General features: G+C 53.9%; 1 protein-coding gene across 1 annotated transcript in view; it reads left to right on the top strand.

Moving 5' to 3' along the window:
• ANXA11 (annexin A11) overlaps window positions 1–21,302 on the top strand; it is a 42,442-nt gene extending 21,140 nt beyond the window's left edge. Inside the window, exons 2-15 of the mRNA XM_065894854.1 lie at window positions 4,101–4,163; window positions 5,716–5,828; window positions 6,776–7,162; window positions 8,469–8,556; window positions 8,804–8,898; window positions 9,527–9,640; window positions 11,594–11,684; window positions 12,073–12,152; window positions 12,285–12,341; window positions 14,058–14,151; window positions 17,221–17,316; window positions 18,333–18,391; window positions 18,604–18,726; window positions 20,534–21,302. Of these exons, the coding sequence (XP_065750926.1) occupies window positions 4,109–4,163; window positions 5,716–5,828; window positions 6,776–7,162; window positions 8,469–8,556; window positions 8,804–8,898; window positions 9,527–9,640; window positions 11,594–11,684; window positions 12,073–12,152; window positions 12,285–12,341; window positions 14,058–14,151; window positions 17,221–17,316; window positions 18,333–18,391; window positions 18,604–18,726; window positions 20,534–20,593 (1,512 nt within the window). The 5' untranslated portion in view covers window positions 4,101–4,108 and the 3' untranslated portion in view covers window positions 20,594–21,302. The remainder of the gene's footprint in view (window positions 1–4,100; window positions 4,164–5,715; window positions 5,829–6,775; window positions 7,163–8,468; window positions 8,557–8,803; window positions 8,899–9,526; window positions 9,641–11,593; window positions 11,685–12,072; window positions 12,153–12,284; window positions 12,342–14,057; window positions 14,152–17,220; window positions 17,317–18,332; window positions 18,392–18,603; window positions 18,727–20,533) is intronic.
• The last annotated feature ends 2,226 nt before the right edge of the window (window positions 21,303–23,528 follow it).

The following is a 23,528-nucleotide window of genomic DNA, read 5'->3' as shown; positions in this document are numbered from 1 at the left end:
GGCCACAGCTGGATGAAATCAGGCATACAGGTGCAGGTCGATGGTCCCAGTGAGGAAGGAAGGTTGGTATCTGTGCTGCATCATGCCCCAAGAGAAGCGGGACCAGAGGCCGGAAGTTCCCTGCAGGCTGGTTTCTAGGAACTGGAGCAGTCCCCAAAGAGGCCAGCTGCCTGCAGCACTTGGAGGCCCTCTCCAGTGAGTCCCGAGACAGAGTGCTCTGACCAGAGCCAACGGGGATGTGCCCAGCCTGTTAGAATCCCGGCCTGTCCACTGTGTGAAGCATCCCACCCAGGCACCTTTTTTCTTTCTTAAAGGGCAGAAGTAGGAGGAAGGCATTGGTCATCACAGAAGGTGTGATATTCGTAGATGCCACGGAGAAAGCAGATCTGCTGGATTATAACCCAGGGAGTTCCCTTCTGTCGTGAAGGGTGAGGGTTGGACAGAGTTGGGAGGGGAAGATGAGGCCCTCCCCTCCAAGCCCTGCCCGAGCTCCCCTCTGAATCAGGATATAGCACCCCAGCGTGCCAGGCCGACTTCACCAAGGACAGTGGGCCCTGCTGGTGGCCTCTTTTGCGAAACACTGGAGGCCAGAGTTACCCAAAGACTGGGCCATGAGCAGATTTCTTAATTTTCAAAAAAGCGGGGAAGGCTGTAGATATTGGGAGTCAGAGTTGCGTGCTGATCTGGGACATGTGGTCGTTGGGAAGGGGCGAGGTGGGCACTAGGGCATCCGAAGGTCGAACCAGGCTCTCCGGCTGCCTTTGCTTTTCTCCTGGGGATTATTAGACGGATAAGCTGGAGGGCTCTAGGCCCGGGGTGACGTGTTAGCATTCTCATTTGATGGAGGCCCTCTTTGTACTGTTGTGAACAAGATGAGGAAACAGGTGTCGGGCTGTGGTAGAGTTAGGTGGCCTGGTAGCTGGTTGAACGCCTGTACCGGCGTGGTCCTGGGTGGGCTGATGTCGGGCTGGGAATTGGTCGGCAGCGACAGTTCAGGAGTGCTCTTTCTGTATCACTCGCCTGGAAGAACGCAAATGCCATGCTTTCCCAATCGGTGGATATAAAAGAAAGCTGAGAGAGAGTGCTAAGATGCTTGATGTTGGTCAGGATGGCAGGTCTCAGTAGGCTAGAGGGACGATGGGCAGAATGGAAGAGAGAAATTTAACAGGAATCAGCATCCCGTCTCCATTGTCCAGAACACCCAAGTGTTACCCATCCGGGGAGGTGTGGGGGGGGGAGGGGCAGAGCTACTGCCCTGTGCTCTCCAATCACCCCTGGGGCCTTTGGTTCCCAAGAGAGCTCAGAAGGACGAGTGGGTCGCAGACGCGAAGCTATTTCAGGCAGGAAATGGTGGGAGAAAAATGAGAAGACTGGAGGTGGTCTCTTGGGGAGAGGTGAAGATGGAGTCCTGGGGGCATCATCAGGGAACTCTGGGAATGAGCACCATCACCCTGTGAGCGGGCTGAGGCTGGCCTGCGGTCCTGCCCCAGGCCGGGAACCTTAGCGGTCCCTTCAGGTCCGAGTCCCACGGTATATTTATATAATAATGCCAACCCCAGGCTCAGAGCCGGGCAGCCTTGCACTGAATGGACCCTGTGTGTTATTCAAATCTTGGAAGAACAGCATGGCCTCAAGTAAGCTCAGAAATCCCCACCTGAATTGGGCCTTTTTTAAAGTTGTTTTTTTAAATTGGCATACATGCATGTGGCAGGAGATGCAAATATAAACAGTGAGCTTCATTTCTATTCCAGTTTTCCCCTCCAGAGGCAACCAGTGTTACCCAGTTTCTTGTTTAACATTCCAGGGATGGGTGCGTGTGTGTGTGTGTGTGTATGTGTGTGTGTGTGTGTGTGTGTGTGTGTGTGTGTATACAGCACTAAATTTGTACATTTTCTTAAACGAAGTTAGCATACACACAGCACTACACCTTGATTAATAATGGTGATCATTTCACATCACCACGTACAGAGCTGGCTATCTCTAAAACAGCTACGGAGTATCCCTCGTGTGGATCTGCTTGATTTACTAAACCAGCCTCTGCTGGTGCGTATCTGGGGGCTCCTTCTTGCTGTTGTGGCTGATGCCGCAGGTTAGTGTGTCTGGGAAACAGACTTCCAGAAGTAGAGCTTCTGAGTCAAAGCGTGTGTCATGTTTAATTTCTACATCTCTATTTTTAACTGGCAAGTCAGCATATTAGTGAGGGTGAGTATCTGTACTTCCTTTTCTGTAATTGTTTGCATCATTTGAGTTTCTATAAAGGTTATTGGTCTTTTTCTTATCATAAAACATTTTTCCTAATTTTGTCACTTCCCTAGTCTTTATGTTGTTTTCGTTACTTGTTTCTTACGCAGAAATTTAATTTCATCTTTGGGGATAAGGGCTACTTCTTATGCTTAAACTTTGGTCTGGCTGAAGTTTTATTTTGGCGTATGGAACAGGGTAGTATCCAGCTTTTTTGTTTTGTTTTTCCATCCGACTGTGGATGGGCCTTTGGGCTCGTTCTCCTGGGAGGTGGTCTCCAGAGACAAAGGTGTCAGGAGCACAACTGCAGCTCCCCCTGTTTTTCTGAGGGCCGGTTTCTCTTTCTTCCATCAGAAAGTTCCTGGCCCACCTCCCAGGGTATCTCCTCAACAATGACATCCGAGGGTTCTGGCAGATGGGTCAGACTGAAAGCACCACTAGGGACCTCAGTCACCACGTGACAGCGTGCTTGGGAGAGGGCCTTTGGCCCACACCACAGGTCGCCAATTCTAGCTCTCTCCAAGGTCACTAGGCCATCATCTGGCCTCCCATTGCAGTCACCAGTGGGACCCACTGACCCAAACGAATTACCATGCCCACAGAGCTGAGAACCCAGACCCACCCCATGGGGACCGGTGGCACCTTGAGGAAGCCCTTCAGCTTCCTTGGAAACAGCATGCCTAGTTCGCCAGTGTAGCTGTGAAAGGCAGCCAGAGTCTTGTAGGTGACTAACAGCGTCTAGAGCAGGGTTTCTCAAAGTGGGGTCCTTGGACTATCACCTGGGAACTAGTTAGAAATGCAAATTCTGGTTCTACTGACTCACACCCTGTGGGTGGAGCCCAGCAATGTGTTTAACAAGCCCTCCAGGTGGTTCTGATGCACACTGCAGTTTGAGAACTAGCTTGGGACCCAGCCTGGGAAGAGAGCAGCTAACCTAGGGTCAGCAGGTGTGATTGTTAAGGGGGCCCATAGGTTTCCTCACTCTCACTGGTTGTTGGATGCCTCTCAAACGGCAGCAGCCACTGATTAGCAAGAGTAGGCAGCTTGCCTGACAGTGTGTGGTGTTACGGCAGATCTGTGTCCCTCCTGGGCAGTTCAACTAACATGAGACATGGCAGAGGGATCTGTACAGAGAGGGACTTTGTGAGAACAGATATCACACCATCACCAACAGGTAAGAGCTCTAGGTTCTGGCCTTTCTCCTTCCCTTACTACTGATCTGCAAGTCACTTACCTTTCTGAGCTCCATCTGCCCCATCTGTAGGGACAGGATTGTGCTCCCTCACTTGTCCTGATTCTGGATCCTGGATCAGATGAGCCCTCCTGAGGTCTCTCCTTGTTTCTAGGAATGATGATATCATACCCCGTTCCCTTGCCTGGTGAACCAGAGGTTGGAGAACAAAAACTGTAGTTTGGGGCAGAGCCAATTTGGAGGCCGCTGTGTATAGCTTGGGGTCTGTAGGTTGGGCACAGGGAGACAGGGGCTCTGGTTTTCCCTGTTGCTGGATGGATGGTGATAAAGAAGATACCAGCAAATAGACCTGGACCCCCCTGAGAATGAGGTGGGAGAAGAGCTTCACACACGTGCTGCATCCCTTGTCAGCAGAAGTGGGAATGGAGCTTGGGTGAAAGGGGTTTTCAGGGAAACTCACTGGTTCATGGATGGTGAATCCTGTAATGCCCCCGGTTACTGTTGCTGGCGGGGGTCCAGCAGGTACAGGCTGAGCTGGGCTGCCCGCCATGGGTCAGGCCTGTTGCAGCTCCTCCTGCAAGGGCCAGCTTGCGGCTGACACTGTTCTCCGGTAAGACTGGTGAGAGCCCCCGGCAGAGCCTGAACACACTTTCCTCTTTCCTTTCAGATCTAACCATGAGCTACCCAGGCTACCCCCCGCCCGCAGGCGGCTACCCGCCAGCTGCACCAGGTAAGAGGGTCTGGGGCAGGCGAGGGAGGGAACGCCCTCTCTGCTCAGGGCCCAGGAGTGGAGAGGGGAGGAGTGATGGTGTTTTCCAGTTATTTCCTTGCTCCCTTTGGACCCCCACAGTGCAGCCAGTCAGGGGAGGGGCTGGAGAAGAGCTTGGACCTTGGGGCCAGGCGAGGTCAGGGTTTGAAGCCACTTCTGGAAAGCCAGGACCAGGCCAGGCCCCAATCTCTTGCCTTATTAGCTGATAGCAGCAGACAAACGTGTACCGTTCTGAGACTCAATTTTCTCCTTTGCAAATGGCTTCAAGCATCTCCATCACTAGGCTGGCCTAGACAAGAACACGATAGCCAGGTAAAGCCTCTGGCACAGTGTCCTCTGGAGCACTGCTAGGTGACGATTGCCCATTGTCGCTTCTCTTGCCCTGTGCTCAAGGTGTGTGGTTTCCCAGCAGCAGGGCCCCTGCAGAGGGAGGAAGTGGAGGCAGTTGCTAAGGGTCAGACGTTGTGTACTGCTGCAGCTGCTCCTGTGGCCCGATAGCAGGGAAGCTGCGCCAGCTGGTCAGGCACCTGTGTCCTACCACTGCCACCTCTGTCATCACCTGAGCAGCAAGAGAGGGAGCAGGCGGGCGATTCCGGGAGAGCTCCGTCCTGAGTATCCCGGAGCCCTGGGGCTGGAAAGCCAAACACGAGGCCCTCAGGGCCTTTTCGCTGTCATGGACAGGGCTGCCTCTAACAGGCCAACAGCCCGCAGGATGATGCTAGCTGCCTAGCTGCCGTGCTGCTTGTCATGGTGACAGCTGTAACATATGAATGCTCGCCGGGCTCCCAGCTAAGCCCTGCCCGGCGTTAACTCTCTTAATCCTCCTCACAGCAATTTGAGGCAAACACCAATTATCCCCACTTCACCTGAGGAAACTGAGCCAGGGTGGTTGAGTGCCTTGCCCCAGGGCACATACCCCGGTCCCGATGGGTTCAGAGCTGGGGGTCTTTACTGCTGTTCCCCTGTTGTCCCCTGACAAGGACAGGTGTCTGCTTTCCATAACCGAGCCCTGTCTCCCTCCATCCTGTCATCCTGCCTCTCCCTGCCCCTTACAGACTTGTGATGACAGCACACAGCCAGATTGGCAGGACAGCCCACCCCGACGCCCACCCGCCCCCGCCATGGTTCTCCATCACTGTGGACTCTCAGTGATCCCTGAGCTTGCCGCTGCCCTGGGCTTGGCACAGTGTCCCCGAGTGACCTGTCTTTATGTCTATACTCCCACTCCATAGGGGTGAGCCCAGGAGGGCAGGCCTGCCCTTGGCCCTCCTACCTTAATACCCACAGAGGGTCTTGGGAGTGTTTGCTGAACACCGAATTGAAGGTTCCCTCCTCCCTTCCTCTGGCAGCGGGATCTGGCTAGACTTTGTTGCCCGAGCGTTTGCCGTGTGGTCTATATAGGACTGTCCGCGGCTCTGCTTGGCTTCCCCTCCGACCACCTGGGAGCTTGATGTCTCTGCCTTGTCCTGCTGGGGAGCCGCAGGGGCGCTGACAGGCCTGGTGTTGCTTTCAGGTGGCGGTGCCTGGGGAGGTGCTGGCTACCCACCACCCAACATGCCCCCCATCGGGCTGGATAACGTGGCCACCTACGCAGGGCAGTTCAACCAGGACTACCTCTCGGGAATGGTGAGTCCAGCCCTCCTGCTGGGCTGCCCCGGGGGCCACACCGGCGTGGCCAGAGGGAGAAAGGCTGCTGGCTTCCGTGGTGTCAGGGGGGTGGTGTGTGCACGTGCGTGTGTATCTGTGGGCGCCGAGGGTGTTAAGCTATATCTTAGAACATGATGGTTTCCATCAGGGCTCTCACCGGCTCACTGTCCCTCTCTGCATCTTGATTTTCCCGTCTGTAAAATGAGCGGTGGGGGAATGCATTGGGCCACATGGTCTTCCAGGTCCCTTTCAGCTCTGGGGGACTGGGCAGGGGTGGGGCCTTTGTGGAGTATGCATTGAGCACCTTCTGTATGAGCTCAGCATAGGGATAGAGGGGTGAGGGTGTGCACCTGTGTGTGCATGCATGTGCCATGTGCAGGTGGCCACACGCGTGCGGGGGCTGTTGGTACACGTGGATGACTCTCCTGGTTGGGCCTGGCAGCAGGTGCCAGGTAGCACGGACGCACATGCTACTTTTGTTGATTTGCTTGTTAAAATAGCATATTTTATCATCTAAAAACAAATGTATGCTCAATGTAAACAGTGTAACCACTCCACAGTCTAATTTGTGCCAGGCCCATTCTAGGCACTGGAGATAGAAAAATCCCAGCCTGGGAGTACTTACCATCCACTGGGAAGAGACAGACAGTAGCATAAGGAAACGGTGTGGTGTTAGAGCGAGTGTGGGTTCTTTGGGCACAGGGCAGGTAAAGGGGGTCAGCAGTGCAGGTAGAGGGCGTGTAGCACAAGGTGGGTGGGCAAGGTGGACCTTGCTGAGAAGCTGGTGGTGCTCAGACTTGGCTTGAGTTGAGTGTGGCTCCTGGGTGCCCGCTGCAGGGCTCAGGGCGGAGAAGGGCAGATGGACGGAGTATGGCTGTGCCCCTCAGGGGCTGTTAGTCTAAGGCTCTTGCTTCGTGGACTTTCAGGCTGCCAACGTGTCCGGGACGTTCGGAGGAGCCAACGTGCCAAACCTGTACCCGGGGGCCCCTGGGGGTGGTTACCCTCCCGTCCCCCCGGGGGGTTTTGGGCATTCCCCTTCCGCCCAGCAGCCTGTTCCTCCATATGGAATGTACCCACCCCCTGGAGGAAACCCACCCTCTGGGATGCCCTCGTATCCGCCATACCCAGGGGCCCCTGTGTCAGGCCAGCCCATGCCGCCCCCTGGGCAGCAGCCCTCGGGGGCCTACCCTGGACAGCCGCCCATGACCTACCCTGGGCAGTCGCCGATGCCACCTCCGGGACAGCAGCCGGTGCCAAGCTACCCAGGGTACACTGGGTCCGGGACCGTCACCCCTGCTGTGCCCCCAGCCCAGGTGAGTGCCAACTTTGTGCTACTCTCTGTCCAGTCCTGGCTCCAAGGGCCCAAGACATGTGGCCCAGTGTCCTCTGCCAGCTGGGCTGGGGACCGTGCAGGGGACGGGGGAGGACTAGGTCCTCCAGCTCTAACTTGTAGTTTTCAGTGTCACTTCCTCACAGACTCCGCATCCCCTGTTTGTACGCCTGAGGACCTAGGGAGCTACCGTCTTTGTCCCAGCTTGTTAGATGGTCCCTGTGGGAGCTGGGTCTGAATGCCTCCGGGTACTCTTCATTTGTCTGGTGTTATTTACTGCCTGGGTTTTGTAAGAACTGGTCTCAAGGCCTTTGCCCAGTGGCTCTTAGTTTTCAGTCCCCCGGATGTGCCCTCCCAGACTAGCCTCAGAGGATTCTGAAAACCAGCTCCTTTGGGTAGGGAAGATTGTTGGCAGTTCTTTCAGGGCTGCTCTTGGCTCATTTTGGAGAGCAGTTCATGTTTGCAGAGCCTAGAATTCATTGTCATGGTTACACAGCGAAACCAGCCAAGCACAGGGCTAGTGGTATGTGGTTGACTACTATTTTTAGTCAGAGGGTCCCTTCTCCTCCCTCCCTCACACCCACACATCCCCCTACCCCTGCCCTGCTCTGCATCCTCCCTCTCTGCCTTCCCCCTTATTCTTTTCTCTCAGCTTATCTCCTTAACTCTGTTAAAACCAGTTTGTACTAGATAATCCACCAAGGGAGAGTTTCGGCAGGAAAAATCAAGTTTGCTTGGAGTGTAGCTGTCATGTCAGGAAGGAGTCCAGCAGGCAAGCAGGTCGTAGAGTCCAGAAAACAGTGCTGGGAAACGAGAACTAGTCCGAGAGGTAGCAGGGCTGCATGTACCATCGTGAAGGCTGGACACCTGCATCCCAGAGGGAACACCTGTTTATCGTGTGCACAGAGATGGACTAAGCAGGCCCGTTAGGCAAGCCCTGATGTGTGCTGTGGTGCTGAGGCCTTGAGGAGAGGCCGCACCCCTGTTCCCGAGGCCTCCCCTTCATCAAGAGCCCGGGCCCAGGCCTGGAGGACCCGGGCATAGGGTAGATTTTCAGCATCAGGACTCAGCTCTAGGTGGGCTCCTAGCCACGGGAGCCAGGCAGATGTTTCAGTGCCAGGACAGGTAATGGGCACGTTAGGCCGACTCATTGTCGAGTCCCCTGTGCTGTTGATTGCAGACTCCTTCAGGTACCCCAAGTTTTAGAGGAAAGGTCATTTCCAGAGTCTGGGGCAGGCAGTCTCACATCGGGGGAATATAGCATTCTTACTGTCTGTCTGTCTGAGCAGTTTGGAAACCGAGGCACCATCACAGATGCTCCTGGGTTTGACCCCCTGCGAGATGCCGAGGTCCTGCGGAAGGCCATGAAGGGCTTTGGTGAGAGACCCCAGGTGGTGCGAGTCCTAATCACCCCCCGACTCCCTAGGCAGTTACACAGTGGCTCTGTGGGCTGGGGTCGCTGGGTGGAGGCAGCCTGGCCCCAGTGGTGGAGGAAGAGAAGGTGGATATGGGGGTGCAGTTGGGATGCCCAGGAGAATTGGAAGACCCAGGCCAGGAAAGTCTGTAGCCGCAGAGCGTCCCCACGACCCCCAGCCCTGCCCACTCCCACCTCTCCTTCCTCCAGGGACTGATGAGCAGGCCATCACTGACTGCCTGGGGAGTCGCTCCAACAAGCAGCGGCAGCAGATCCTCCTGTCCTTCAAGACAGCTTATGGGAAGGTGAGTGTTGGCGAGATGGCGGGGTGGGGTGGGGGGTCCCTCCTGACTTAAGGCATATCCTCTAGCACAGCCCTACTCCTGCTTTTCCTTGGGGCCTAGTGGGTCTGGATCTCCTGGACAAACCATAAGGCACATTAGGGCATTTCCTGCTGTCTCTCAGCTGATGGCATCTTCTAGAAGCAAAGGATGCTCTGAAGGAGAAATTCCAGAGTCCACAGGGTACTGAGGTTTGATGAGAGGCGCCCAGGGATCTGGGTTCCAGTCTGGCTGTGCACGACTCACCAAGACCATGGGCAAGTTATTTCCCTTTGAAGGAAGAGGCTTTAAGTACTGAACAAATGCACGGGGGCCATATTTTGATTTTGGGGGCTTTCAGATCTTTAGATAGGTAACCACTGGGTACATATAGGCTAGTGTTCTGGCCTGGTGCCTCTCCTACTTTAATGGCCATGAGTCCCCTCGGAATCTGGTTTGAATGCAAGCTCTGATTTTGCAGGTCTGGCTGGGGCCTGAGGTTTGGCTCTTCTGCAGATGCTGCTGGTCCCTGGATCTGGGATATTGTCCCTATTGGTCACCTCCTGTGGATTCTGAAAATAGGTTTTGTTTGTTTGTCTGAATGTCCAATCAGGATTTGATCAAAGATCTGAAATCTGAACTGTCAGGAAACTTTGAGAAGACAGTCTTGGCCCTGATGAAGACCCCGGTCCTCTTTGATGCTTATGAGATAAAGGAAGCCATCAAGGTGTGTATGGGTGTGCGTGTGTGTGTGTGTGTGTGTGTGTGTGTGTGTGTGTGTGTGTACCCGTGTGGATATACAGCCCCGGGAAAGGCCTGGGTCACGAGGTGTGTCTTCGCTCACTTATTAGCCACGGTTGTCAGCACGGCTCCTGGACCCTCCTGGTTGGAGTCCAAATGCTGTAGAAAGGGGAACTTCTGGTGGCTCCCCCAAGAGGCAAATGAGGCGTCATTTGTCATCAGGGAGCATCTAAGTCTCTCCACCTTAAAAACACAGTGGGAGCTGGGGAGCTGGGGTTGCAGAGGGAGCTAGTGATGCAGTGATAAGAGTGGGAGGTGTGGATTGTATCCTCATTCATTAGGCGAGGGCCGGCGGGCAGACTTTTCTCTCTCATCTCTGCTGCTTCTTGAGTGTGCTTCATTCTTCCATGTGCTTCTGTGCCTCTCCTTCCTTAGCACAGCATCCCTGTCGACCCCTCTCCATGTACCTGTCAGAGATCCAGTTACAGAAGAGGCCAGCTGTCCCTTGGTTCAAATTCCAAATGGGGGCAGGTTCTGATGGGCTTCGTTTGGGTTTAGTATCCCCCTAGTTCAATCAGTTATGACCAAGCGGAGGGTCCTGCACGTTTTGTACAGTCCTGTGGCTCCCGAGACCCCCAGCAGGTGTCCTGTGGATGGGGAGGGGCCACACCCACAGACAGGGGAGTCCTTGTGAACTGAGCAGGTGCCGCAGAAGGAATCTGACATTCCTCAGGGGCCTGATAGGCACAGTGACTTTTCTTGCCCCCACGAAGATGTTACCTGAAACTGGGTTCGCCTTTTTGTGGCTGTCAAGAGACCCAGCCAAGCCAAAGAGCGAGACAAGGAAAGATTTATTACTTGCAGCAAGTAAGAACATTGGGGATCTTTCCCAAAGCCGTATCTCCCGGAACTGCAAAACTGGGGAAGTTTTAAGCTAAAGGCACATGCATATTCATGAAGGGGCTTGGGTGGTCCACAGAGTCCAAACTTGAAAAGGCCAACCTCTTCATCCCTTAGGTTCCAGTTGATTTGGTGGTTGAGTGCCCAAGGGGGTTTAAATTCTGCCAACGGCTCAAGAAAGTGCTTCAGGCTAGTCTTTACCGTTGAAACAGAGCTGGGAGTCTTTACATCTGATTTGTTATCTTTCCTATTGTCCTTTTGTTCCTTTAAGGGCAAGTACTGTGGCCAGGCTTAGATCACAAGATAGCTTAGGCTAAAAATGGTTTCTCTTATGTCAAGAAAGCCATTCCTGGTTCTCTTGCTCTGGGGACACCCTACTCTGTCTGCCTGCAGAATCACTTCCATTTTATGGTCAAGGAACCTGAGGCACAGAGAGGTGAAGTGACATGCCCAAGGTCACACAGCTAGTGACCAGCAGAACCAAGATTCAACCTGACATAGAAACCAGGCTACTGACCCTGTCCTCTGCCTCCTCACTGTCCCTGACTCGCTCATCTCTTCCATCCTCGATGTTGTTGCCTTCTCCTAGGTGTCTCCAGATGCTCCACAGTCCACTCTACGACTCACATTTTCCCACGTGTCATGCTCTCGCTTTAAACCCATTTTCTCAGTTGCTTCTCATCTCATTCATGGGCTGAACTTGGAATAAATCAGATCCAGGTCCACCTCTCAACCCCACCATTTACTGTGTGGCCTTGAACAGGTTACTACACTTCTCTAATTCTCAGTGTCCTGGCGGGTGGAATGGGGATGTTCCTTCCCATGATCTCTACTTATCACCGTGTTGCTGTCATTACTGGTACCACCTTCCTGGGACTGCAGAGGGGAGGCTGGCTGCTTCAGGCCCGGGCCGCAGCAGCAGCACGATGGGCGAGTCTGTGTCTGTGGCCTGTCTCTGGGGTTTGTGCCCCGGGGGATCCTGAGTGCCAGGGAGGAGGCTGTAACAAGCCTGTGCTTTGTTGTGCTCTCTGCCTCCCAGGGGGCAGGCACTGATGAAGCCTGCCTGATCGAGATCCTGGCCTCCCGCAGCAATGAGCACATCCGGGAATTGAACAGAGTCTACAAGACAGGTTAGGCTGGCCCTGGGCCCTCTGCCCCTTGCAGAACCCTGTGCTTTTAGGGCCTTGGCCACACCCTCTCCCAGGGCCTCTCTTCCTTCCTGGCCTCCTTATCTCCTACCACCCCTAACACACTGGGATTCCCTCCCAGACCCAGCCCTGCCTGCTGTTTACACTGGAGCAGGTGACTGAGGTAAGGGGGCGCTGGGGAAAACCTCCTGGGCGAGGTTGGGGCCAGGTCAGCCCGGAAGTCACAGCCCCTCCTGATCTCCGGTTGTTTGTTCCTGGGGGCCACGTGGGCCACCTGTCTCCTCATGCCAGAGCCCACTGTTAACTGTGTGCAGTGCGCAGCTTGGTCCACTGGGCTACAGGACAGCCCTTTCCTGTGTCTCCCTTTTAGAATTCAAAAAGGCCCTGGAGGAGGCCATTCGGAGCGACACGTCAGGGCACTTCCAGCGGCTCCTCATCTCTCTCTCTCAGGTACCTTTCCCAGGGCAGAGATCGGGCCCACAGCAGGGAGAGGTGGATCTCTGGGCCATGGGGAGGAGCAACAGGGAGGGAGGGGTGCGACTCCAAGGAGTGACCTTGACCTCACAGCCTGCTTCCTTTCAGGGAAACCGGGATGAAAGCACAAACGTGGACATGACGCTCGTCCAGAGAGATGTGCAAGTGAGTGTGGTGGCCGCTCACCTGGCTTCCTGAGCAGGGGAGTGTCTTCCACTTTCTTTTGTCACAAGGGAGGGGTTCTGGGATTGAAAGAGCAACAGATAAGGAGTGGATTCCAGATGCTGTGAGTTTCGCAGGGGAACAGTCTCTGGCTGTTTCCTCTCTCGGTTCAGGAGTCCCAGTGCCTCTCCAGAGGAGTTTGGGTTTCCCACTAATGAATTCAGACCATAGCAGTTCTGGCTGGAGAGAGCCCTGGCTTCCTGGTGGGATGGAGCTGGGTGTGCCTCTCCCCACCTCACTGCTCCCGCCCCCCAGGGCGCTGCATTCACCAGGAGCTGCCAGTAGGCTCCTTGTCTCTGTCATATGTCAGAGGACTTCCGTAGTGCCCTCTTGTAAGGGCTGGAAGAGAACCACTCTTCCGGTCTGGCCCATTTGCTTTCCAGGTGAGGACACTGAGGCCCAGAGAGGTTGAGCATTGTGTCCAGAGAAACCTGGAGGCAGAGTCTGGGCAAGGGCTCACTCTCTGTGCCCAGACGGTGCCTGCCTCTGCCCTGGTCCCAGACCGCTCACTTAACGTCTCCCTGGCTTGGGACACCCATTCCTATAACTGGACTCAGGGCTGGATATCGCCAGAGTCCTGGGCTCCAGCTCTTGCCCCAGTGGGGATCTTCCAGTTTCTGTTTCCTGTCCAGGCCTTTTCCCAGCTGAGGCAGAAGTTGCCTTGGTTGCAGGGTCTCGTGCCTACTGCTCTGCCTTCTTAGGTCTGGACCTGCTTGGCTTCACCTCGACCTGTGGGGTCTCTGAGCCCCTGATGGCCACCTTCTGCCCTCAAGTATCAGTGCCTTTAGGTCCAAGAGCTGCTATCTGAGGCCTGGAAGGCACTTTTGAGCCATCTGGTACAAGGGTTGCAAATTGGCAAATAGATTGGGCTCAAACCTTCAAAAACCGAACAGAAAAGTGCGAATTCTCCCCATTTGCAAACATAACAGTGTATGCAGTGAAACGGCAGGCAAGCACCTGTCACATAAAATCCCACATCCACACCTGCAATGTATCAGTTGTTGTTATAATTATTGTCTCAGGTGTTCCCGCTTATAGATAGGGAAACTTCTTTTAAAGATTAAGAAATTTCACGTAGATATCGGGGTTTCTGGTTCCTCATGAAAAATGGGTCAGGCAGCTGTGAGCCTTGTTCCTCTGTCATGTAGTCGGCTGAGAAGTAACTGCCTCTCCGCATGGTCCCCGTGGTCCCCACCACTCTGGCCTTACAGCTGGCCTGATTCCTGCATTTAAGTTACCCAGCTGGCCCCTTTGGGCTTTCAGGTTTGTGACCCCGAATCTAATCCAAACTTCGCGTTTTAGAGATGAGGAAACTGAAGTTCAGAGAGGGCCGGTAGCCTGCCTAGAGTCCCGTGGCAAGTGGGTAGAAGAGCTAGGTCTCAAGCCCATGTTTTCCTCTGTGCTGCTGCTCCCTTGGTTGGGTTAAAGCTGTTCCTTGCCTGTCCTGGGCCCCCGCAGCCTTGGCTCTCCTGGCTTAGTGAGAGGATGTGTGGATGGTGTCTACTTCAGCACAGTGAATGGAGCTCAGCTGGGGCCCTGCCCCACTTTCCCTCCCCTCTGGGCTTGTAGGGAGACTCTGCCCAGCTCTCCTCGGTGACCTGGGCCTGGAGTCTGGGGTGAGGTCTGCATTGCATGTCTATCTGTCCCTCTTCTGTCCAGGAGCTCTATGCAGCTGGAGAGAATCGCCTCGGAACAGATGAGTCCAAGTTCAATGCAGTTCTGTGCTCCCGGAGCCGGGCCCACCTGGTGGCAGGTAAGGCAGTCCCAGCCTCCCTGCAGCCACGTAATGAGGTCAGATGAGGTATGGCAGGAAACAGCTTGCAGGAACACTTAGCAGTTCCGCTCTGCATGGGCCTTTCACGTCCTTGAAAGAGCCCCCTGGTGGAGATTTAAAAGATATTATCAGCGGTTTCCTGAGTCTGCAAGCGTCCCGCTCTGCAGGAAAGCAAGGGAGGAGGTTAGAGAAATGGGCGCCTCCTGTTGGCTGGTATCTTTATCGGCTATAATGTGGACTATTAGAGTTGAGAGAGCCTTCAAGAGCACCTGACCCAGTGGTTTCCAAAGTGTGGCATAAAAAATAAACATCACAATTAATAGTAGTAAGTAACACTTATTTACTCTTTCCTTCAACAAATATAAACTGAGCTCCTGCCACGTGCCAGGTCATGGAGTAGGTGTAGGGAACGACACTGCAGAATCTCTGTTCTCAGGGGGTTCACCTTGTTTGGGGAGCCTGGCAGTAAACAAAAATCAAATACAATCTGTACCAGTTGGTAAATCTTTAGAGAAGAATAAGTTCGAAACTGGGATAGGAAGTGATAAAGGTGTCGGAGGGTGCTGGGGGCATTCCTCAGTGGGGTAATGACATTTGAGTTAAAAACATGAAGGGGGCTTCCCTGGTGGTACAGTGGTTGAGAGTCCGCCTGCCAATGCAGGGCACGCGGGTTTGTGCCCCAGTCTGGGAGGATCCCACATGTCACGAAGCGTTTGGGCCCGTGAGCCATGGCCACTGAGCCTGCGCGTCCAGAGCCTGTGCTCCTCAACGGGAGAGGCCACAACAGTGAGAGGCCTGCGTACAGCAAAAAAAAACAAAACATGGAGGAGTTGCAGGTGCAAAGGCCCTGAGCAACCGAGAAACAGTAAAGGGGGCTGGTGAGGTGGAGTAGATGGAGTGAGTGCGCATAGGAGGAGGTGAGGTCAGAGACGGTAGGAAGCCCTGATGACAATTGCATGGACTTAGGTGTTTACCCCGAATAAAACAGGAGGCCATTGGAGGGCTCTGAGTGAAGGAGAGATGTGATTTGACTTAGGTTCTGTGAGTGTCCTGGCTGTTGTGTTGAGAAGAGAGAAGGGATCAATGGCAGAGCAGGAAACCAGTTAGGAGGCTGCCGCAGTAACTCCAGGGGAGAAGTGACAGTGGCCGGGACCAGCTGGCAGGGGCAGGTGGCAAGAAGCGCTCAGATTCTGGCCCTGTTTGCCAATGAACTGGACGTGGAGTGTGAGAGAGAGAAAGGAGTCAGGGATGACACGGGGTTTGTTCCTGCTGAGTCAGTGGAAGAGGGGAGGGGGCCCTCGACCAAGACTGGGAAGCTGTGCGTCGAGTAGGCTTTAGGAGGGAAGGAAGTCAGGAGCCTTGAGCCACAGATACCATGTAGGCAACGGGTCTGCGAGGCCAGAGGCCAGGAGAGGTCTGGGCTAGAGATGGCAGTTTGGGAACTATGAGTGGGTCGAAGGAGTTTGAGGCTCTGGGACTGCAAGAGGTCCCTTCAGAGGGAGACGGGAGGGAGACCAAGCAGTCTGAGGACAGGGCCCTGGCCATTGCAGGAGAATTAGAAGGGGCACCCAAAGAAAGGGGCATCCTGGAAACCAGCAGTGTCAGCGGCGAATATGAGAGGGCAGGTGAGGACAGAGAACGATGACCACACTTAGCAGCATGGGTGGGTGAAATCGCCGCACCCGCTCTGTGCAGGCACTGAGTCTTTAATACATGCGAATAGGGGCCGTTCTCCTGTTTTGCAGATGAGGAAGCTGGCAAAGGGCAGTTGGGGAAGTCAGCTACCCAGGTGGTAACGTGGCAGAGCTGGGGTTTGAACTCAGGCCGCCTGCCTCCAGAGCACACTTTTTAACCTCTGCCCTATTCTGTACTTGAGCGCGAGCGAGCATATGCTCATCTTAATCGTTGCTTGTTTTAATGAGTATGGAATATATCGGTAGCACATCAAACCCCCGCTTTCACAAATGTTATTAGTCAGGGGGAAAGAGGAGCTGATCGGAAGAAAATAGTAAGTAATGAAGTTGGATACAGATGTAGCAGAAATCATGTTACTGATATGCAAATCACAGCAGTTTGGAGAACACAGATAGAAACTGAGACCCTGGCTGGGGAAGAGGAGGTTTATATCCTGGGGCAGAGCTCAAATTAGGACTCAGGTCTCCATGGCACACCTGCCTCTCTCAGAACCCACAGCCCACACTTCCTGTGGGTGCTCGGCCCATCCCAGGGTAAGCTGGGGCACTGGATGGGCGTTCGCTCACCGTCAGACTGGGAAAGATTGGCACATAGAATGACGGAGCAGGGCTGGAACTGGAGGTGTGGGGATCTGGGAAGAGACTATCGGTGTCAGGGCTCCTGGACCAGGGATTGAGGTGTGATGGGTGAGCAGTGGCGAGGCCAGTGCTGGTAAGGGGATGGTGAGCAGTCCTGGGGGGCAGGGGGTGGGGTGCACTCTCCCTGGGGCAAAGAACTGGCCAACTTGAGAGCTGAGCAGGTGTGGTCACTGGGGCCGTCCAGGGCACCGGGAGCAGAGGGCGAGAGGTGGGCTCTGGGAAGGGGCAGAGGCCTTCTCACCACATGTCGTGTACAAGTCAGGTAGGGCTGCCGTAATAAAATACCACAGACTGTGTGGCTTAAACAACAGAAATCTATTTTCTCATAGTTCTCATAGTTCTCATAGTTTCTCATAGTTTCTCATAGTTCTGGAGGCTGGAAGTCCAAGATGAAGGTGCTGTCAGCCATGGTTTCTCCTGAGGCCGCTCCTCTTGGCTTGCAGACGACCCCCTCCTTGCTGTGTCCGCGTGTGATCTTTCCTCTGAGTTTGCAGCCCTGGTGTTTTCTTGTGTGTCTAAATCTCCTTTTCTTATAAAGATACCAATCAGATTGGATTTGGACCCACGCTAAGGGCCTCATTTTAACTTAATTACCTCTTTAAGACTATCTCCAAGTACCGTTAAATTCTGAAGTCCTAGGAGCTAGGACTTCAACAAAGGAATTTGGGGGGGCACAGAATTCAGTCCATAATATGTCCCTCTGTTTTGCCACTAGTTTTCAACGAATATCAGCGAATGACAGGCCGTGACATTGAGAAGAGCATCTGCCGGGAGATGTCCGGGGACCTGGAGCAGGGCATGCTGGCCGTGGGTAGGTATCTTGGCCTGCCCGCTGCGGGGCTGTCGTGTGTTGTGAGTTTTCAGGGTGCTCACCCACCCTCCGGTTGAGGAAGATCATAGTGAAAGGGTCCAAGATTGCTAAATCCAGTTGCCTACATGGTGGGAAATCAGGCTGCTTCTCGATTGCTGAATAGTTGTACCCCCAGTAGTCCTGGAGGTGTCTTGTTTATGTTTCAAGCCCAGCCCTGTGGGAGGGAGCTGCAGTGCGGGCACTAGTGGGAACGTGACCAGCTGTTCTCCCAGAGGAAGATGATGCATATCCTGCCAAGTTTCCTCTAAAAATACATCCCTGCAGGCAGTTGTCAGATGTTTGTGATGGAAACACGTGGAAAGGTTTTTTTTACTTGCAGCAGCAAAACAGGCCCTGGGCAAGGAAAGCTGGCGTAGCTCCCAGGACACTGGTGTACTTCCTGCAGTGCCTGTGTCATGTCCTCCAGAGCAGGGCCTGATGGGCTCCAGGTCCGTCCTACCCCCTCCCCCAACCCTGAGGGGTTGGCCCCTCTTTATACCCACTTGGGAACATCACGGTTTGCCCTTCTGTTTTGCTTTTCTCGGAGCTTTCTGGATGGGACAGATTTCCCTGTGTACCCCATGGTAGGTATCGTGGCCTGAGAACCCTAGTTAGATGTTCGTTCCACTCGGCCATCCTTTTCCATGAGGGTCATGGCATCTCCAGCCTGTCCTCTCCTGCCTGAGCAGCAACATGGTTCCACACACCATTCACGTTCCTTCCCTGCACAGCTTCCTGCATCACATTGGTTGTCAGGAAATGTGTTGGGTTGGTGTCCAGCCTCTGCATGTCTCTGTTCCAAAGGGCTGGAGCCAGGATTGTAGGATAATTGAGTCTAGAGGAGATGAGGGGAGAGGAAGGTGGATGCAGCGGTGTGTTTGATTGGCATCTGGCCTCCTAAGAGGATGCTGTGTGCGTCATGTCACCCTGGACTGAGTTTTCTGCAGATCGAGTTATGCCGTGTTTCTCTCTTCTAGTGAAATGTCTTAAGAATACCCCAGCCTTCTTTGCTGAAAGGCTCAACAGGGCCATGAGGGTAGGTAACCCCCAGGTGCAGGGTCTGGGTGGGGGGTGTCTCAGCCCACTCGTGACTGGGACCTTGCTCAGGGGAGGAGGCATGAGGAGGGCCACCCTTCAGCCAAGAGGACAGAGGGCCCAGGGGCGGGGAGGGGACCAGGGCCCAGGGAAGGTGGGGAAGTGGACGGTGAGGAGGCCCGTTGCTCATGCCCCTGGGCCCACTCTCTTTAGGGAGCAGGAACCAAGGACCGGACCCTGATCCGCATCATGGTGTCTCGCAGCGAGATCGACCTCCTGGACATCAGAGCAGAGTATAAGCGGCTGTACGGCAAGTCCCTGTACCACGACATCACGGTACGGGCCTCTGGGGGCTGTCTGGGCTGCCTCTTGGCGTCCTGCTCACCCACAGACCTCCCTGGCCACTCCCACTGTCCCCTTTACTCTCCCTCCTCAGAGCTCTCGCGGGCTCGGCTTCAGCCAAGTATGGGCATCTTGTTTGTGGTCCTCGTACTTGCCCTCTTCAGTTTTCACTTGTTCATCTGGTTGTACAACAGCAGGTTGTCAGCTTCTGATGGCAGGGTGCCTCTTGACCCTGCTGTTGCCCCTCTCTGTGTCCCAGCATCCAGCACATCTGCTGTTCAGTAAACAGTTGTGGGGGGGAGGGTCCAAAATCGGCATCAGAGAACACAGGACCTCCCCCACCTGGTGCCTGGCCTTCAGAATCCAACCACCCTGATGGATCTGTGATCCATCAGTGAGAAATCAAGCCCCGAGCCCCCCGGAGGGTGAGCGGCTCTAGCTCCCTGATTAGTCCCCTCCCTCAGCTCTGTGGTAGAGGCAGCACAGGAAGGCAGTTCAGAGGGAGGGCTCGGGGGTCACACTGCTTGGGGTCCAGCTCTGGCTTTTCTACTTGCTCACTGTGTGATCTCAAGCAGCTTGCTTAAACCTCCCTGAACCCCAGTTCCATCGTCGTTAAGAGGAGGATAATAATAGTACCCCCTGCCCAGGACTGTTGCGTCTTAAAGGAGGTGGTCCACGTGAAGCATGTTGTGTGATACATGTACGTGTCTGATGGAGACTAGCTCCTGTTTTATCACTGTGCCAGAGCTAGTCTGATAAAATTGATTCCTGTCGCGGCAGGGGTCAGGGGGTCTGACACTTAATTTCTGAACTCACATGAACCTTGAAATTGAAGTCACCACACCCAGGTCCTGATTTCAGACTCACTAACGTTTGATGTTGGGCATGTCACTGAGAGAGGCTTCTCTCTCTTTTCTTGGATATAAAAGTAATGCTGTTGATAGCAGAGAATTAGTAATTATTCACAAAGTATCTTGTGTGTGCCAGTAGGTTGTGGGCACCGAACAGGCCTTGCCCTCAAGGAAGGAAACGATGGCAGGAAATGATGAGAAATTAGCTAAGTGTGGCCTTACTTCTAATGTAAGTGCAGTGGACTCAGATAGAGGGGATATCAGTGTGAACTGGGATGCCCAAATAATAACAGTCCCCTTCACTGGACGGTCGTATCATAGTAGATTATACTTCCTGTCCAGGACACAGTAGTGCATTATGGTATAATCCCAACTTAGTGCAACAGAAATGCACTGGGCAAAGGCCACTGGTAGGTAGCCCTGGGTAGGGGGGGTTTTGGCTATTTAAAATTTTTTTGTATTTGTTTTTCAAATTCTGACTTTGATCATTCGGGTGAGTACAGCTTTCTCTTTTTTTTTTTTTTTTTTTTTTGCGGTATGCAGGCCTCTCACTGTTGTGGCCTCTCCTGTTGCGGAGCACAGGCTCCGGATGCGCAGGCTCAGCGGCCATGGCTCACGGGCCCAGCCGCTCCGCAGCATGCGGGATCCTCCCGGACCGGGGCACAAACCCGCGTCCCCTGCATCGGGAGGCGGACCCCCAACCACTGCGCCACCAGGGAAGCCCCCAGCTTTCTCTTTTTTAATGGGAGGGCTCAGGAGGCTGAACTGCGTTGGCAAAGGTCTGTGCCACCTGCAAGGCCAGCGTGTGAGCCTCTCACCTGCTCTGGCACCAGCACGGTGGGGAATTTCCTAGGATGGGGCTGCCTCTCTGTAAGAAGAAAATCAGGAGCCAGGAAGCCAGAACTGGCCGAGCCTTGCTTAACTGATGCCTTACTTGTTTCTGTGACCAGGGAGACACTTCTGGGGACTACCGGAAGATACTGCTGAAGATCTGTGGTGGCAACGACTGAGTGGTGACTGGTGGGTCACTTCTGTCCACCTGCTGGCAACAGCGATGCCAGGAAAAGGCCAAAAGAATGTTTGTTTCTAACAAATCCACAAAAAGCCCCTTGGTGTCCCAGCGCGGACCATCCGTAGAACCTTGGCCCCGTCCCCGCCTGCCCTCCTGATCCATGTCTTGTGCTCGTGCTGAGGGACCTGGGTCGGTCTTGAACTCTCTCAGGATACCTCCTCCCCACCCCCACTCCTCACAGCCTCTTGCAGCTAAAGTAGACGTTTTGTTTCCTGACTCATGCAGTCATTCCCCTTTGCTTGTGGCTTAAACTCCTGGCTTCGTTTTAGTCATATAACGTATGTTTATTTGGAGGTTTTTTTTTTTTAATATATAGTCGTTGCAGACATGCGCACACGTCTTTGCTGCATACACAGTTTGGGTGAGACAGGTGGGGACTGGGGGCGCCATGTCCTCACTGAGGAGTAAAAGGGAAAACCTTTAAGAGTACTCTTTGCATCTGGTGAGAATGTGTCATGAGCTTTGTTATTGCCAAACTCACTCCTTTTTCGGAAAGAAAAAAGCCAGAAAGTCATCTGTTCCACGCAAAACCACGAGAACAAAGCCAGCTCCCTGCCAGTGACAGGGTTACTTGTAATTGAGAATGTGCCTTAAACATGAACGTCGATGGCTGAAAGCTGTTTCCAAATTAAAGTCAGCCGGTTCTGGAAGTGTTTACCTGGTGCCAGCTTGTTTTCCTGTGCTTCATGATTCTGCCCTGTAGTGCAGGGGTCCAGCCTTACTAGCCGGTGGAAATTTTTATGACTTTAAATAGAAACTTGTGCTTAGGAAACTCTGAGCATAAGTAATTTGCAGGGACTGGGTCGTAAGGACATGAGAAATGGAGGTTCCTGAAATTCGTGCTCAGGGCCCGGACGCTGGAAAGGCATCATATGCGGGCACAGTGAGGCCCACTAGGGCGAGGAGGAGGAGCGTGGTCCTTCCCCCCAGGTCCGGAAGGAGGGGCACAGGAAGGAGGGGGTGTGTGCATGACTCCTGGGGGAGGCCTTACTGAGGAGGATCAGAGAGGCGTGAGACCGGCTTCTCCCCTCAGGGACCCTTCAGTCTGAAAGGGAGCTCCTGGCTGTGGTCCCCGGCAGGCCCTTTGCCCCTTGGTTGGTGGTGTTAGGAGAAGGCAAGTCCAGAAGGGACAGAGTTTCTAGAAGTCGTCGTCACTTCTAGAAGCCCAAAGCTTGTTTTCTGGTCAGGGATCTTCACTCCCTTTCTGGTTTCTTATGTTGAAAGTTTAGAAAGGAGAGAATCAGAGATTATGGTGGGAGCCCACGCCTGCTGGGCCCTAGCAGGGGCCCCAGGGAGTGGCTTGTCCACAGAGTAGACATCTGCTTGGGGACACCACCCTGACTCCTCCCTACCTTGTGGACATAGAAGAGGGGATGGCCCAAGGGACGTGGGGCAGCCGTGAGCTGGACACTAGCCTGATCTACCTAGACCTGCCTTGCCCAGCCAGAAAGGCTGATGTGGGCCCTGGGATGGACGGCAGGCCCTGCTTGTCACGTCAGCTCCGCTTCAGTTTCCATGCCTAGAGCCTCTTGACCAGGACCCAGCATGCTTGGCTGCCCTTCCCCAAGGGTGGGCCCCTTGCCCTTGGGTGCCAGGTGGGACCTGCCTGGTGGGATGAACTGTGGGGCACTGCACAACTTGCCGTGGGTCCAGGCCGACTTTGGTGGCCTCCTGCACTGTGCCAGAGTCTAGATTCAACCTCCCATAACGTGACTGTAAATGTTCTGTGACGTTACTTTGTCCCATTGTCTGCACCGGCGGTTCCAACCTGGTGCCCAACAGGCAGTATTTAACCTGTACGTGCATTCACTTTGGTCCCCAAAAAGTCCTTTTAGAAATTTGAATTTGTTGCCAACATTTAAGCATTGAGCGATTTCATATTTTTAAAAATCTGGAAGAATGGATTCTCATGAAAAGCCAAAAATTCTAGTAACGCTTGCCCAGAATTCCTGCACAGCAGTTGCTGCTGGAGCCAACTCACAGGTGCCCTGTTTAGGTATGTACTCTCCATTTTGCCACAGGCCCCACTACTCCCTATTGATATACCATGTGCACGTTACCTGTTGGGCCCTTACACGTCTTTGAGTTTGACACCCCTGGCCTACACACTTGGGGGCCACCTGTGTTCAGCCTGGTCCTTATTTTCTACCTTTCTGTCCCTCTGACTTCCCTCTTGGTCATGCCCATGGGACCCAACTCATAGTAAGGATGGGCTGGAGGACTATGTGAATGCCTCACAGATCTCTCCAGAGACAAAGAAAGGCACCTACTGCCTTCTAAGATCAGTAAAAGGTTATTAACACTGACGGTGATGCTCAGGATAAAAAAAGATGAGGGAGACATTGATCTTACAGGTCATCTTTCTGGGAGGAAACTACACTGGGTCTTTTCCTGCCTCCTGGAGGTGTTAGTCAAGGCCGGTCCATGCCGCACATCTAATGTCACTTCCAGAATAGCAACCAGAGGATGAGGCATGAGGTGAGTTCAGCCCTGAGTCTGTTTTCAACAGCTGTGGGGACATTGGAATGAACACTGTGTGTTAGGGACAGGGACAGGACTAGGGTGAGGCAATGAGTCACTTGCCTCAGGTGCAAAATTTGAGAAAGGAACCTTGGAGTGCTCACTTTGTAGACAGGGAAACGGTCCTAAGTGGTGGTTCTCAAACCCTAGTGTGCATCAGGATCTTCTGAGGAGCTGGGCCCCACCCTCACAGATTCTGAGCCTTATATTCTGATGCTGATCTAAATACTCCTGCACTGAGCCAGAGAACTTCTGAACTTAGAAATGTTCACACACAGGGCAGGTGAGCAGGTGGCAGTGTTTCAGTCCGCGGTGGGAGGTGGGACTGGTCCACTCCCAGCTTTGGCAAGAAG

The sequence above is a fragment of the Phocoena phocoena genome, chromosome 16, assembly GCF_963924675.1.
Source record: "Phocoena phocoena chromosome 16, mPhoPho1.1, whole genome shotgun sequence".
Taxonomy (NCBI): Eukaryota; Metazoa; Chordata; class Mammalia; order Artiodactyla; family Phocoenidae; genus Phocoena; species Phocoena phocoena.
The sequence above is the reverse complement of the archived record's forward strand: the minus strand, read 5'-3'. Positions and strand labels throughout refer to the sequence as shown.